The 17370-nt window shown below is 33.1% G+C and overlaps 1 protein-coding gene across 1 annotated transcript in view; it reads left to right on the top strand.

The window, feature by feature from the left end:
* LOC143067066 (hemicentin-1-like) overlaps window positions 1-17370 on the top strand; it is a 69153-nt gene that overhangs the window by 19552 nt on the left and 32231 nt on the right. Inside the window, exons 10-18 of the mRNA XM_076240119.1 lie at window positions 716-1018; window positions 1867-2169; window positions 4089-4388; window positions 4745-5044; window positions 5755-6051; window positions 12351-12650; window positions 13216-13521; window positions 14676-14930; window positions 16650-16937. Of these exons, the coding sequence (XP_076096234.1) occupies window positions 716-1018; window positions 1867-2169; window positions 4089-4388; window positions 4745-5044; window positions 5755-6051; window positions 12351-12650; window positions 13216-13521; window positions 14676-14930; window positions 16650-16937 (2652 nt within the window). The remainder of the gene's footprint in view (window positions 1-715; window positions 1019-1866; window positions 2170-4088; window positions 4389-4744; window positions 5045-5754; window positions 6052-12350; window positions 12651-13215; window positions 13522-14675; window positions 14931-16649; window positions 16938-17370) is intronic.

Genomic DNA, 17370 nt, shown 5'->3' with positions numbered 1-17370 from the left:
TGCTATTTAACGAATTTAATTCTGATGATATTGATTTCATATCATTGATGAAAATGGAAAACAAAGAATAAAAAAACAACAGTGTACAATACACTTCATCACAACTTTAACTCATTAACAAAAAAAAACCAAACACAACAATAAATATATATAGAATAATAGGTAGTGTAGTTTCGTTTTTGATACTGCCTTTATCATGTGGAATATCTAGACGAGCACGTTAGGGCGAGTTAAGATATTCCACATGATATAGTCAGTATCAATAACAAAACTACCTATAATTCTGTTTATCGGTATTTATGACGTCACACAATGTATTGCCTAATATTTTCAGTGATACAGTCAGTATGTTGATACTCGAAAATATTAGGCAGTAAGATCAAAGGGAAAATATACTAATTACGGATAAACAGACTTATGTATGATAATGTAATGACTTCGATCTGAAAGATGCTATTCAGTAGATAATTAAAACATAAAGAAATTCAATTTCAAAAGAACAAAACATGTCTTTAATATACCTCCTCTTTTATGTATACGTCTCATCATACAGTAAGAACTCATTTAGATTTCTGAACTAGTTGTTTGACAATACAAGGAAAAAGAATATGGGATATCCATCGCTGACCTTAAACCACAGAAAGCAAAGAAATTGCGCTTTCAATGTTATGCATATATGATATTGAATACTGCGTGTATATTAAATCTTTTGTAGATGTACCCTCAGTAACAGTCGGACAAGGCTATACTTGTATTATCGGAAACACAATCACCATGACATGTACTATATTTTCCACCCCGTCAGCTACCAGTGTTCAATGGAATAGAAACACAAATACTGTACCTGTTGCAATAAATGTAGCCAGCAACCCAACTAAATATTCAGGTGCGACTGTCAGTACGCCATCTTTGACAATTTCTAACTGTCTTGAGAGTGATGAAGGGTACTATACTTGTCAAGCAACAAACGCCGTCGGAACAGATGTTAGTTCACTGACCTTCTTAAACGTTCAAGGCAGTAAGTGTATGAATAACTTATCTTTTACGATACAAATGAGTTAATGAATATTTCACCTATTAATATCACTGTACAAAAGCTGAAGATTGTAATGGTATTGGTTTGCGATTTGTTTTATTACTTATATCAAGAAGTAAAAAGATCAAAGCATTTTCTATACAGATATACGATGTATTTCAATTATATTTTAGATAGTTTTGATTCATCATTATTCGCTGGATACCAATTTTTGTTGATATCGTGTGTACAGTTGAACCACGTTATTATTGATCAATGATTACATAGGCTTGTATGCGAAATCATATAATTGAATACCTACACACGTAAGACACGAAAATAAATGAATCCAGAGTACATGCTTTTGACGTTTGACTATCCGTTGGACTTTTTAAACCTTTCGACTGTCATGACTGTTCTACTGTCTTTTATATTCATCTGTACCTGAGTTCATTAAATCTTACTCGAAAGGGGACCTAAAAAAACCAGAAACCAAATATTTGCTGCTGATTCAATAGAGTTGACTATTCCTTTAGTAATTTTCAGCAAAGAACAATATTCTGACATCCGCTGATGTTTGGTTGTTGAGAATGGAGCGTCAAATTGAGACATAATTAAACTATCATAGATACCAGGACTAAATTTGTACATACGGACGCGCGTTTCGTCTACAAAAGACTCATTAGAGACCTGAGTCTAACAAAAATGTCTATTGATTTTTATTTTAGAATATAGTTTGATTTCACAGACAATACAGTATGTAGTATAAACTTTGAAAGTTATTACATCTATCATTTTTTATTTTTATAGATTGAATAATAAATCACTTATTTATCTGTTTATCCTTAAAGCAATACCTGTGGTTACCATTGTCCAGTCACAGTATAATGTATATGTTGGTTCATCTGTTACCATGGTTTGTATTGTCTCAGCAAATCCTGTTCATACATTGGTTTATTGGCAAAAAGATGTAAACGGAGTAGGTACAGATATCAACCTATCTCAGACTAGTAAATACGCAGGATCTACTATCACATCACCATCATTGACTATAATCAGTGCTGTCATTGCTGACCAAGGATATTACACATGTAGGGCATTGAATAGTGTCGGCACAGGTTCAAGTTCACTGATATTCCTCGGTGTATCAGGAAGTAAGTAAAGCTTATCAGTTTATCCGTAACGGGGGGGGGGGGGGGGGGGGTGTAGAGGTGGTCTTAAAATCAATACTAAAAAGAAAATATTGAGAAAATTGGTTTAACACATCTTAACAATTTTTTATCAATTAGACATTCATACTATGCTAGGCGATCTTGTGATTTATAAGCATCAAACCTCTATTTAAATACCATTATGATATCCTCACATTTTAAACAAATTTCTCTTCTCGTTATGTCACTTATCTTTTTTCAATCGTCAAGCCGCACATTACTTGTTTAGCCCATATATCTTTTTTTTAGTAAATAAAGAGTTTTATTTATACCAATGCCTACATATCTTCAAATAATGGAATTGGATGCTGAATGATGTATGAAATATTTTTATACGTTTTCAAGACAAAACATCAACCCAAACATGACTGTACATATAAGGGTTTACAGCATGCTTTTTTATTTATTTTTTTCTTAACCTAGTTTTTTTTTAAATTGATAAGGAAGAAAATATTTTTGGTTTTTATTGTTTTAAATCCCTTATATATATGATTTATTTTCATTTTTGACTAAACAAATATAAATCAGTAAATTATTAAAGGGAACCTTCGCATAAAAATGAAAAATTAATATTAGGTCCGTGCTGTATAAAAAAGCACAAATTCATTAATATTATAGTTTTATTATGCTACATACGAGATCACCAGCGATTTAAAATTGAGTATCAATTCTCTGCGTGTGGCCATTTTGACAACTTCTCGGTTTAGAAACCAATCGATATCTATAAACCACAAAGGACCAAAACCAGCAGTAATCTAACGTAGTCGTAATTGCGTGTCGATAGCGTACGGTTGTTTAAACTGAATAACTAACATTTTTAAATGTGATTAGTTTTTTACAAAAATAAGGTCTGTCGTTTTTAACTCTTTTTCTTTAACTAAGTTTTTGAAAAAGAGAGAAGTAGGTTCAGTAAGACCTCTTTTCGGCCCCAACATAAAGTAGTTTCACAAAATTGTTAAAATGTAAACTTTTAGCTATTCATTGGAATGTAAAATACTTCTGCTACATATATATGAACTTTTTATGAACTTTTCCCAAGATTTTACCCATAACAGAGATGTAAATTGATGCTATGAACGGCAATCTGTTATCTGTCTGAAGACTTTCTTATGGCGAAAGTGATGCACCAATTAAGAAACACATACATTTAAAACTTCTATCATCTATTGTTTTGTGATAATTTGTCTTCAATTAAGAATGAGTCAACTATCTCAAAGCTCCATACTAAATGTTAAATTTATGAACACATGTACAAGATCACAAGAAAAATCATAATTCAAACTTTTACTTAAACTTTTAAAGTCCATAGGTATAGAACCAGATCAACATTTTCCACCTTGGGCATCTATACCTTCTGTAATAACGAGATCCATTTCTTGTGTTAAAGGCCAAGGAGCAGTAATCAGACAATGCCAGTGATTTTCAAATCATTGTGCATAAAACTGAAGTCAGTGAACATATCATTATTTTTCATAATTAAAACGGTCATTCATGTATCAACATCAAATAAGGGTTTTCAATAAACAATAATTGATAAGGTTTTTACCAAAATTATCACTTTTATTCAAAGAGTTTAGTAACTTTTCATAGGATGATTTTTTTTCTCAATTATCAGTCATAGTTTAGCAAGCTAGAGTTGTACGTATAATGTGTGATATAGTCCATTTGCTAAAACTTGGACTTCACTTGAACTGGTTGTCAGCCTGTAAAGAGGTTATTGTAGGTACGAAAAGAAAAATACATCAATGAAACAATTTATGCAAATTAAGCGAATCAATCCTAATATAATTAACAGGTGTTCATACGATACGTTATAAAATTATTATCCTTTTGATCCTGGTGTGACTTTTTTTATGTTTTAGGTGTTCCTGTAGTTACGGTACTATCAATCAGTTACTATGTCAACGTCGGTAACTCCATTACATTACAGTGTACTGTAAATGCTAATCCAATAGCGACAAGTGTCACATGGCAGCTTTACATCAATAATGTAGCAACGAATATTAACATGTCCAGTGGTCGTTACGGCGGCAGCTCAGTGGGCTCACCGTCATTGGTCATAAGTGATGCTGTTATGTCAGACGAGGGGTTCTACATTTGTACAGCTACTAATAGTGTTGGATCTGGACAAAGTCAACAATCATTCTTGGATGTTATTGGAAGTAAGTGAAGGCATACTGTAAACCAACTTATTTTCGCGAGCAATTTATTTTCACGACTTTCGCGAGTAGACAAATAACGCGAAGATAAATCGTCGCTAATATGTAAACCTTGGATCTTTCCTTATTAAACTTCATCGAGTTAATCAGAAAATCGCGAAATTAAATAGCCGCGAAGTGGTCAAGAAAGGATAAAACGCGAAATAAAGTATCCGCGAAAATTAGTTGGTTTACAGTATATAATAGACTTTTTTTGTGTAACTCTTAACGAATATAAGTTTATCAGATATTTTGAATAAAATAGGCAAAAGTTTAAAGTTTAGATTTGTGTTATGAAATCACACCTTCATTTCTTTTAGGTATTCCGACTGTCATTGTTCCACAACCTAGATACACAGTCAACATAGGATCATCTGTTACATTACAATGTATCTATATAGCTAATCCAGAAGCCACCAGTGTTATCTGGGAAAGGACTGTAGCCAATCAGGTCATTATTATATCTTCAGCCTTCAGTAAATACGATGGTTCCACAACTCAGTCACCATCTTTGATAATAAATAACGCTGACGAATCCGACGAGGCCAATTATGTTTGTAAAGTAACCAACAGTGTCGGAACTGGAATCAGCGCTTCTACTATACTTGTTGTATTAGGCAGTAAGTATGTTTTCCATATAATATAGCATCGTGTATTGTTTGATTCTAACCATTATTTTTTTAATTACAAGCATGTTATACCACACATTTAAATCAGCACATTTCTATGATGATTAAATGCTTGGATCGCCAATAAAAAAAAAAGCAAAACATCATACGATATTTATGTATCTTTAGTACCATCTCTTTTTGGATCATTTAGCATCGTTTCTGTTTCAACAGTAAAACAATCATTTGAGTTTCTTGGGGGGGGGGGGGGGGGGTCTATGGATATTTTTTTCTGGACAAACTTTTTTTTCGCCACCGAAAAACAATCTATTTTTTTGGCGATAAGTCGACAACAATTTTTATTTCAATTTTAGCATTACATATAATGGCAGCTGAGGGTGAAACAAAATTTGAATGAGATAGTCACTAGACATCATAACCCCAAAACATATAGAAATACAAAATAAAACGTAACTGTGTAACTTGTGATTCACTGGTGACGTCGTACAAAGAGTTGTGTGTCAACAATAAGTTTCCCAACACTTAATCACAAACAACATTTTACACCGATTGTGGGTTTTCTTTTCGTTCAATTGAGGGAATCACTGGAATAATAAAAAGCAGGACATGCCTGTGTCGGCAGAGACAGCATCCTCGACTATAGATCAATTGATTATCAGAATCAATAAAACTAGTATTTTAAATATTTATATTCTTATCAGATATACCTGTTATTATAACGTCTACACCAGCATATACCGTAACTATTGGGGAGTCTGTTACCTTAACATGTACCGTGACAGCTACCCCACAACACACTAGCGTATACTGGACGTTTACATCTGGAGGTTCAACAACTAATGTAAACATTGGAGGCAGATTTAGTGGATCATCAGTGAACTCATCATCCCTAACAATATCAAATGTACAGTTATCAGACCAGGGAACATATGTTTGCTATGCTACCAACAGTGTAGGAACAGGAGGGGGTTTAAATGTTGTACTGGTTGTTATTGGCAGTAAGTAAACATAAATTTGAATAGTATTTAAGAAAGTGACAATCCATTTAAATTGCTTGTAGGAATATACAGCTTGTGACATTCTGAACCAAATATATTTCTAATATATCTACCATACAAACGGCTATTGTAAAATTGTATCATTTAAGATAGCACAATACAAAGATTTTTTTACTTCCAATCACTAACCTTTGAAATGCTGTAACTTTTTTATGAATGAATAGAAAATAATAAAAGAGGTATATATAGATAGATAAAAGAATAATCTTTTAAATAAATGCATTATTTTTATTATGCAATTATTATGTAATCAACTATTATGTAATTAGTGGCAAAATCTGGGTAAGTTCACTTGAATGAATTTAGCTCTATCGTCTCTTTAGCTATACAGAAAAATTTAACTAAATCTTAACCAACACACCATGGGCTTCAAAAGTGTGTCTCAGATTGTCTCTATGGTATTCCATTCTCTCATAAATCTCTAATTAGTATAAACATCCTAACCACATAAAAGAAGATAATGTTTAATTTGGTGTAAAATTTGTTCTATACATTCTATCTGAAATCTGAAACACCCTTTTGTAGATAATGGCCATAGGAACAACATACAATAAAATCAACCCTCTAGGGATACCTATGCAGAAGCTAATTTCATTTGAAAGTGGAAATTTGGTGAAAAATATTTTAGACACAGTTAACATAATGAATGGTTACATAATTGTTGCATAATACTAACATTGCATTATTTGACAGAGTAATCTGTTAGCTATCCAAAACTACCTCTTTTATAAGTTTTCAAGCATTATTAAGAAAGTGACAGTATTTTAAAACTTTGGAGTTGGAGTTATAAAATCTTTGTATTGTGCTACCTTAAGAAGAACACATGTTCAGATTTCAGTTTGTCCGGTCGTAAAAGTGAAATAGGATGCACGTTGAAATCTAGGTTACGACACAATATATATATATATATATATATACAACTCGTCTAAACATCAACCCAACAATGTTAGATCTGTAAATTTGCTTTCGCAAATTTTTGGTTCTTCCCTCGCCGGGATTATATATATAAGTACGTCTGAGTCAGTGACAACTCTACAACAGATGTATCCATCGGATCGCCATCAATGATGGTGATACATGGCTGTGTACATAATGTATATACAACTCGTCTAAACATCAACCCAACAATGTTAGATCTGTAAATTTGCTTTCGCAAATTTTGGTTCTTCCCTCGCCGGGATTCGAACCCATGCTACTGTGATATCGTGAATCATCCTATTGCTCATTGGAAGAGACCTAATAGAGGCACATCATGTCCTTGATCAACGTCTAGAACCACCAAAGACTCCATTTGCGCAAAAGTTAAACCTGGGTTGGATTATCGATGGAGAAGTACGCTCCGATAAGCAACATGTTCACCTTGAACTCAATACAAAGGAAACGAATTCAACTTGCAGCGTTGTGAAACCACAGACAAAGAAATTACCTCAGTGTAATAAAACCAACACCCAGTCAAATGAAATTCATGCTGAATCGTTTAAACATTATTCTCGTTTACATCGGCAATCGGATACGAAATCAGCAACTTCAATCGTCAGGTTTGCAGAAACCGAAAAGTTCACTTCCGAAGCAACGCCACCAAAAGTGAATCCCGTCAAGGAAAAGTACATCCGAAAACATTCAATTCCCAAGGAAAGCTTCAATTCGTCTTTGAATACGCAAGGACAAGAAGAAAGCAGAATAGACAATTCCAACTTAAGTTACAGAGAAATGGAATATGACACCAGATGGTCTACTGTATGCCGTAAACGTAAAGGAAAGCGTCCGTCTTTCAAAACGTCCTCGTTGGATCGCATATCCGTTTCGAAAGGGAATTCTTCCATCAGAACTACAGCCATGGAGTTGGATCTTAGATCGCCGCGATCTCGTCGGATACACCGCCTTATCTAGGATAGAAGCTGTGAAATACCCAGCCTCCCGTTGGACTACTTCTAAGTGAATATTTGTACTGTTGTTATATATTTAACATTTTATTAGTTTTCGATATTGGAATAGTGATGTCAGATAGACCTCAGACGGGGAGTGTTCTGTAACTAATTCACCATTTATTCTTCATGAGATCATCATTTTATATTGTTAACGTTTCATCGCGTACATCGCTTTATGTGCGCCAGTTTAAGGAGTTTTATACAGGACAGTGCAGGAATCCGTGTTACTTTCCCCTCTCTTTTCAGTAACGTAACTGCTCAGCAGGCCGTGTGAACAACTGCAAAGAACATTCAGCGGACACGTTGTCAAAAGGAACAATTCGTGGCTAACCACAGCGTGAGTTACCTTTAAAACATTACAAATTATGTATTTACATCAGCGATGAACTGTTTTAATATATTTTCATATGTTATAGAGAAATTATGAACATTTTACCGTTCAAACTGTTCGTATCTGCGATAAAACAACTTAATTCAAGACAGAACCCGACGTGTGCATGGGTTCGAATCCCGGCGAGGGAAGAACCAAAAATTTGCGAAAGTAAATTTACAGATCTAACATTGTTGGGTTGATATTTAGACGAGTTATATATATATATATATATATATATATATATATATATATATATATAAAGATCACTATAATAAATGTTCTTGTGTATAGAAATATATATAGATTACTAAAAAATCCAACATTTCCGGTATGAATAGTTTTAATTCACTAGTACTTTCATGTTTAAATAACAATCTTCAGGTGAAACTATACATGATTAACGTAACTATGTAACGGTAGGTATGTAACGTCATAGTTGTCGTTGAGTATATAAAGGGAGATAAATCGTATTACACTTAGTCTATATATAGAAGTATGGAGCGTCATTATTACACAATAGAAAATGCATAGTTTGCATTCAATCGTGATTTAAATTTTGAAATAAAATGTTTTTCCTTTACTTCTCGTGTAATGTCACAACCCATATTCATTTTATAAAATGGGAATATTTTAAAAAATCCCCCTCCACATTCGTCTAAATGTTTGCTTAGGGGGATTTTTCTGTATTGTGGCTGCCTTATATGTTGTCTATGAATGCGCACTCTTTCTGTTACACTGTTCCCTGTTTGGCCGATATAAATTTCCTGGCAACCATTACATTTAATGCAATAAATTAAGTTCTCGGATTTACAGGTAATGTCTTCGTTGGTAAAAAGTGATAAACCATTAGGTATGTCCATTCCCTTGCCGACATGGATATACGGACATGCTCCACAACGACTATCTCGACATTTTGACACACTGAATGTTCTTTGTTGGTCGAATCGTGCTAGGGTCAATAGTCCTTTAAGGTTTTGTGGTTGCCGTTTACTTTGTAGAAGTGTTTCTGTATTAATTAAACGGCGCATCTTTTCATCCTGATCAAGAATAGGTAAATTTGCCTTTGCAACGGGAATAATTTTAAAGTTCCGGGGATTATGTGTAATAACGAACGGTATTTTATCGTTGTTATTACTCTGCTCCTCGCAGGTGGAGCGTAGTTGGTTGGTTGGGATCTGTTTTGCCATTTGAATTCCCCTTTCTATTAAAGTCTCTGGATAGTTTTGCTTGATCAAAAATGATTGTAGTTCCTCTAGACGGTCTTCTCTCAAATGTTCATCCTCGACTACTGTACATATTTTTCTTGCTAAACAATAGGGGATATTCCTTTTGGTATGAGATGGGTGGCACAAATTAAAATCTAAATACTGATGAGTATCAGTACCTTTGTAAAAAATATCGGTTTTAATTTCAGTGCCATCTTTAATAACAAGAATGTCTAGAAATGGTAATTGGTTAAAATTTTCATCCTTCGTAAATTTTATGGAGGTATGAAGGTTATTTAGTATGTCCGAAAATAGTTGGAGTTCTTCGTCGGATTTGTTCCAGATAATGAAGCAATCATCAAGGTATCTTTTCCATGATAATTCGAATTCTCTTGCAAATTCAACTCCAAAATTATTTTCAACTTCTTGATACAGTCTTTGTTCAAGGAAGCCCATGACTAATGTTGCATAGGTTGGTGCAAATTTTGTTCCCATTGCTGTCCCCCGATGTTGCAAATAGTTCTTGCCATTGAAATAGAAAGAATTGTTTTCAAGAATTAGTTTAGTAGAATCGAGTATAAAGTCAACAGTGAATCGATTTGGTATTGCATCTCGATGTTTTGCAACCCAATATTGTATTGCCTCTATTCCTAAATCGTGTGGAATGTTCGTATATAGGCTTGTGACATCGAAGCTTACTAAACGAGCGTGAACCGGTGCTATTTTTGGCAGGTGTGAGAGAAAATCTATATCGTCTCTTATATAGCTCGGTACATATTTACACAATGGTTTCAAAATTATGTCTAAAAAGTTGCTTAGTCTGTGAGTGGGACTTGCTGGACCTGCAATGATGGGTCTAAGTTTAAGATCCGTCGGTTTTTGCACTTTTATGTATTCGTTTTGCTGAGAATTAATAGCCGATTGGATCTCCTTTGATTTATGGATTTTTGGAAGGCCATAAAAGTTACTCGTTTTCCTTTCGAAATTTTTCAAGTAATCATACTCTTTTTCCGTAGTGGCCGTTGTGTATTTGTTCAGTACGGTATTCATTCTTCTCTTGACTAGATGATCTATATTATCAGAAATTTCTGAGTAAAATGTCGAATCATTGAGTTGTTCTTCAACTTTAATTCTATAGTAGTCTGAATCCATTATTACTATTGCCCCACCTTTATCGGTCTGCTTAATTACTATGCTTTTATCGTTTCTTAGATTTTGGAGTGCTGACTTTTCGCCTTTAGTTAAGTTGTGGTTGACTTTAATTGACTAAAATGACATTACACGAGAAGTAAAGGAAAAACATTTTATTTCAAAATTTAAATCACGATTGAATGCAAACTATGCATTTTCTATTGTGTAATAATGACGCTCCATACTTCTATATATAGACTAAGTGTAATACGATTTATCTCCCTTTATATACTCAACGACAACTATGACGTTACATACCTACCGTTACATAGTTACGTTAATCATGTATAGTTTCACCTGAAGATTGTTATTTAAACATGAAAGTACTAGTGAATTAAAACTATTCATACCGGAAATGTTGGATTTTTTAGTAATCTATATCTATATATATATATATATATATATATATTGGGTTTTTTTTTCGTCACCTTTTAATACAAAATTATAAAGTATCATTATACATTTCTTTCACTATGACATCCCGTCATGAACTAAAGGTGTACTGCCCTGCAATTATAGCATACACTAGTCTTGTTTGTGTTTGTGTTACTGGTTTGCTTTGTTATAGCAAAGGTGTCTGTATTATGTATGTATGAATGGCAATAAACTTAAATGATATATGTACATCGAACGATGTTTTGTTATTGACAAAGTTTTTGTTATACGTGTATCAGATATTGTACAATAACAAATACGCGTTAAGTGTGCTTTGGTAAAAGTTGATATACGTCAGACAAGGTTCTTGGCTATGACAGTAAATTATTAATTGGCGGGGTTAAACATGTAAGCCTTCTCCTTAACCTTTGACAGTGATGTAACAGTACAGCATAAGAATTTATCAAAATCAAATGACAAAGTATTTTTTTTAAACTGCCTGTTGTATTGACATTGACTAGTTATATACAAATAGTTCGGAGCACCTGAGATGACCCCCGGTTTTTGGTTGGGTTTGTGTTACTTATTTTTCAGTTTTATATGTTGTGTCATGTGTCCTTGTGTTTGTCTTTTTGTCTTTTTTTTATAAGCTACGAGGTTGTCAATATAGAAAGAAGATGTGGCATGATTGTCAATGAGACAACTGTTTTACAGGAGACCAAAATGACACAGACATTAACAACTCTAGGTCACCGTACGGCCTTCAACAATGAGACAAATGTATTTTCGATTTATGAGTTTGAATATCCCTCTGGTATCTTTCGTTCCTCTTTTATAAAAGTCTACTCCTGAAACTGAGATAAATGTAACAATACTTAGCCACATTGGCATTAGGGAATATCATTTTTTTTTAAATGTTTCCAATGAACCTACCTGCAAACCAACATGGAAGACAAGGATTAAAAAAGAATATAGACGGAAAATGCTGGGCGAAACAGAACTCTTAGAGCCTTCAGTTTTAACCTTGTAATAAATCAGGAAATACGGGTAGACATCAACTAAAGTCTACCCCTCCATTATTTCTTAAAATATCCTGTTTGTAAGATGTTGAATAATAAAAATAACATCAACAAAGAATCGTTTTTCTAAATGTAACATATTTTTTAGATGTTCCTAGTGTGAGTCTTTTACGGACATTTTTTACTGGTAATTATGGTGAAACAATTATACTTGGCTGCAGTGTTTCTGCTTATCCTACTGTTACCTCTGTTTACTGGCATAAAGTTTCGGGTAGTACAACTTCTACTGTAAACATGTCTAGCGCCAGATATAGTGGATCATCTGTCAATACACCATCCATTACTATAACTAATCTCAATAGTAATGATGCGGGAAATTATACATGTCTAGCAGCTAATTCTGTTGGAACTGGTCAGAGTAGACAAGGACCTTTAACAGTTATTGGAAGTGAGTATATATTTATATAAGAAAAACAATTTTGGTTCAGGTAAGCAATGTAATCATTAGTTTTAAACTAAAAAAGAGTATATTAAAACCAAAATTATAGCTCATGAGTTTTCAAAAGATATAGTAGCAGATATGTTATACCACGATGAAAACATATTGCGTTTTGAAATATGCTGGCCTATAATCAGTCTTCAGAATAACCAATAGGGAGATTGGCAATGGCAAATCTTTATCTGAGTCAAAACAAAGTGAATGTAATCAACTTTGTGTCCCGTTACGACCGTAAATGATACACAATACCAAAATCGTCTTATCAGCTATAAAGTGCCCGACACTCAGATAAGAAACAATTCAAGCCAACATGCTTATTTTGCTTTACATTCATATGAATATGATATTAATAATTTTATACAGATATTTAACCTGAACTCATTAAAAAATGTATACTTCCTTATAGATTGTAGTTGCTTAATCCTATTTGTGTTATTGTATAATGTAAATAAATGAATTTGACATCTTTGATAATGTGTAGCCTGTGACAGCCTCTTTTTGATTATTATTATAGGCCTCCCTAAAGTAACGATAAGTCATCCAACGTATTCGACAAAGATTGAAAATACCATCACACTAGTTTGTGAAGTGTTGGCAGATCCTACTCACACCGCTGTTTTTTGGACACGACAGAGCATCAATAACATTTTGGAAACGCTAAATCCTGCTTCCTCTACTAAATATTCTGGATCAACTATACAGTCACCGTCACTGACTATCTTTAATGTAGACTTCTCTGATGAGGGCAATTATACATGTCATGCAACTAATCTGGTTGGTACAGGTCAAAGTTCACAGACATTCTTTCGTGTTATCGGAAGTAAGTATACAATGGTGATACAGTATCAAATAAATATTTGAGATAGCTGAAATCACGACAAATTGCACGATGAAAGAGCAATTTGACTGCTGCATCGTAATGGCTGCACCTTCTGTTGAATATATTTTTTTTCACTTCACTATATGATAGTAAGTTTTCCTTAAAAAAATATCTAGAAGCTATATGAATTCCATTTTTATATACCGATTTCATCAGACCACGTCTATACATTAGTCATATTAATTTAGCACTGATGAACCGGATTCCAATTGCATGTGTATCTTTGGCCTTTGTTAGTCTTGATTTTTAATTTTAATTTCTTGAGTATAATTTGGAGTTAAGTATGATGTCAATTATCACTGAACTAGTATATATATTTGTTTAGGGGTAAACTGAAGAAACCTCCGGGTGTGGGAGTTTCTCGCAGCATTAAAGACCTATTGGTGACCTTCTGCTATTGTCTGTTCTATGGTCGGGTTGTTGTCTCTTTGACACATTCCCCATTTCCATTCTAAATTTCATTAATCTTTTGATCTGAAAGCAAGTTCAATAAAAGTGACAAGGTCATTCGATACTACAAATATGTGACATTATTCTTACAAATTGCGGGTTGTCGCGTTGTGATTGGTTTAACACCGGCACGTGGTGAATCTTTATGGATTTGAAGGGAGTAATTTCTCTACAAAACACACTAGAAAAAGTTCCGCATGCGATACATTCGTTATACGGTTCAATACTGACCCACTACGGACCATATAGGGTGAATAAAATCCATAGGAGTTTCAGCCTTTTGGCCTCATCACCTATGTATTACTATTAACACTGTACAAGAAGGCGATCAATGACAAGCTTCAAATAGCGAGGTAAAAGGAACGAGTTATAATGTCACATTGACTGTTACTGGAGGTAGATATGGTATTGTTATATTTTGAAAGAAATGATTGCACTAGTGTTTCAGTATTAACATACCCACTCGTTGCAATATTTCTTTTCGGTATTCAGAGAAAACATCTTCTTTTTCTGAAAAGAAGATAGCATAAACTAGAAAATCTATGAATTATACAGATATTTTCAATATAAATAGTAAATAATGCATTTCATCTTGGTAAATATAGTTTTTATACTATTTTTATATTATTTTTTTTAATTTTTAGATGCACCTTTATCCATTGCAATAAGGCCAAGTGCAATATCTATAAATGAAGGCCAGTCTATAACAGCTACATGTACAGCCGAAGGCAGTCCAATTATAACATTCACCTGGTTTAAGGGAAATTCAACTTCACAGTTTTCCGTTGGTTCTATCCTTCAAATAACATCCGTAAAACGGACTGATGCTGAAACATACCAATGTAGAGCTGCGAACGCCTTTGGAAATTCAACCGCAACTGTTTCCGTGGACGTTAAATGTAAATATTTTTTTATCATCAATTAATCACAGAAAATCCTCATAAGTAAAACAAATTTTAAGAATCCATGTTAATGAGTTGGTATGACAAACGCGCGCTTTGTCCACAAAAAACTCAATAAAATCAAAACAGCTGGAATGCAAATTAGATAGAATGTTGAAGAACACTAATTAATAAAACAAAACAAAAATTGAACTGATCAGCAAAATACGTCTATCTATGAACATTACTGACGACTGTTACAAACTATCGGTAACGAATCCTTTTCTAGCGATGGGTTCGACCTTGTGGTTTTTAGACATCTTTAAGGATATCAACTTATTTTTTGCTACGCCAGACACTACTTTTTGCCACGAAACCTTGTGACTCCAGTGTTGCACTAAAAAAATAACAGTTCAAGGTACGAAATACGAAGTTGAAAAGCATAAAAAAAATTATTCCCAGGTGTGCAGAATACGAACAAATAAGAGAAACAACTTTAGTGTCTAGATGTGTTTATTATGACTTAAACGATTCATTAACAGAAAATGAACACATAATTTTAAAATATGTCATTACCTTGGTACTGTTAAAATTTATATAATGTACTTTTCTTGCATATTGGTTGGTCATGTGTGCATTCCTTTACAAAAGATATCAATTGCAAACAAGTCGGAACAGTCAAAATTTAACACAAAAAGCTAAAATAATAGAAAAAAAAATAGAAATGAATCTTTTTAGCTAAACAAATACGCTATCACAAATATAAGATAACTAGCATTTCTTTTGATATATCACATTTTGATTAATTATTTTGCACACTGAAGTGGCTTACACACGAATTTAAGTGTCCAACGAAATATAACAACTGTTTCCAAAATCAAGACAAGAACATATCCCAATTGTCTTGTTCTCTTTTGGTCGGGTTGTTGACCTTTTGATACATCCACATTTTAATTTTGAGTTTCATATACTTATCTTTTTAACATCGAATTACAAGAATCGCACTTTGAACTCTATTTACAACGTGATACAAGGTTTTTACCTATTTAATCTTTAAAAAAACTCTACACTGTACCACTTTGAATAATTGAATTCACATTAGAAGAATATATACGACGGTGAAGTGTTCATTCATCTCCTATAATAATTCTCAACATAACATTTCGTATTTGGATTGCTTTTGTATTCACAAGTATGAATTCATAGATTTAAAGTACTTGTGTTGCATTAATTGTTTGAGTGACATGCTTATTATAGCTTAATTAACACTTCTTCAATTTTCAATTTCTCAATTAGCAAAAACGAAACATCACTTCTAATTACACATGTACAACCATTAAAATACTTACATTGCAATTTTCTTCAATCGAGATAGTTTGTAAGCATAGATGTTAATTTCCGAAAGCAAATGTTTTCTTAAAGATTTGAATACAGTTGTCACTTAAAAACAACCAACAATGAACATCTTATTTTTTTTATGTCCCACAATAATTCTAAAACAAGTTATGAGTTTTTTAGAATCTCCTTGTCTGATGGCTTCAAATTCTTCATTACATTTTTTTTAAAGTGTGCGCCTAAAATAAGGAATTGCTGTTTGCCGTTTTCGTTTCCGTTACATATGAAATAACAGGGCACATACGTTTTTTTTTGTATTTCTGTATAACTGAGATAAAACCATAATTAAAAAAAAATAGGTGCATAGAATTACAAACCAGTAAAACTTTTTGTTGTTGACAGATATGCCAGATGTAACTATCACGCAGCCGTCTCAAGGCGCTATTAGACAGAATATTACAATATTTTGCTCTTACGTTTCCAACCCTGATTCTACTAATGTTACATGGAGTAAAGGAATCCAAGGCATTACTCTTGATGGTAGCAAATACGTAGGGGGTAGCTTGTCAAATCCTAGCCTTACAATCACCAATCTGACTGCTTCTGATGAGGGGTCATATAGATGTTCAGTAGTGAACACCGTTGGACAGGGAAATTCATCATTTGTCACTCTGTCAGTTGATACATCAGGTAAGTGAAAAATTCATAATAAACACTTTTATCTAGGTATATTTTGAATAATCATATGTCATCATATTTAATGATAGTAGAAGGATGTATTTCTTATTCAGATTTGGGGCTATCAAGTAGTAGATATTGAATAAATTATCACAAACAATGTTGATTTTGGCTTGGATAATAGGATTTTATCAGATGCGTCTTGTAAAGTTATTGTAAATTGTAAATAAAAACACTTACTCAAATCATAGAGAATCGTCGTTTAGACGTTGTGCTCGATGTTCCTACAAAATGACGTGTCAGTTTTTTCAATTTTGCATCGAAATATTTAAATTGTAAGCTTTATTAATTTTTGTAAATGTTGGTTAATTCTTTCGCTGTTTTTTGCTGCTAAAATTTCATAGTGCATACTATCTTTCATTGTACATTTTTCATATATTGATTC

Source organism: Mytilus galloprovincialis, chromosome 1, assembly GCF_965363235.1.
Source record: "Mytilus galloprovincialis chromosome 1, xbMytGall1.hap1.1, whole genome shotgun sequence".
Lineage (NCBI taxonomy): Eukaryota > Metazoa > Mollusca > Bivalvia > Mytilida > Mytilidae > Mytilus > Mytilus galloprovincialis.
The sequence above is the reverse complement of the archived record's forward strand: the minus strand, read 5'-3'. Positions and strand labels throughout refer to the sequence as shown.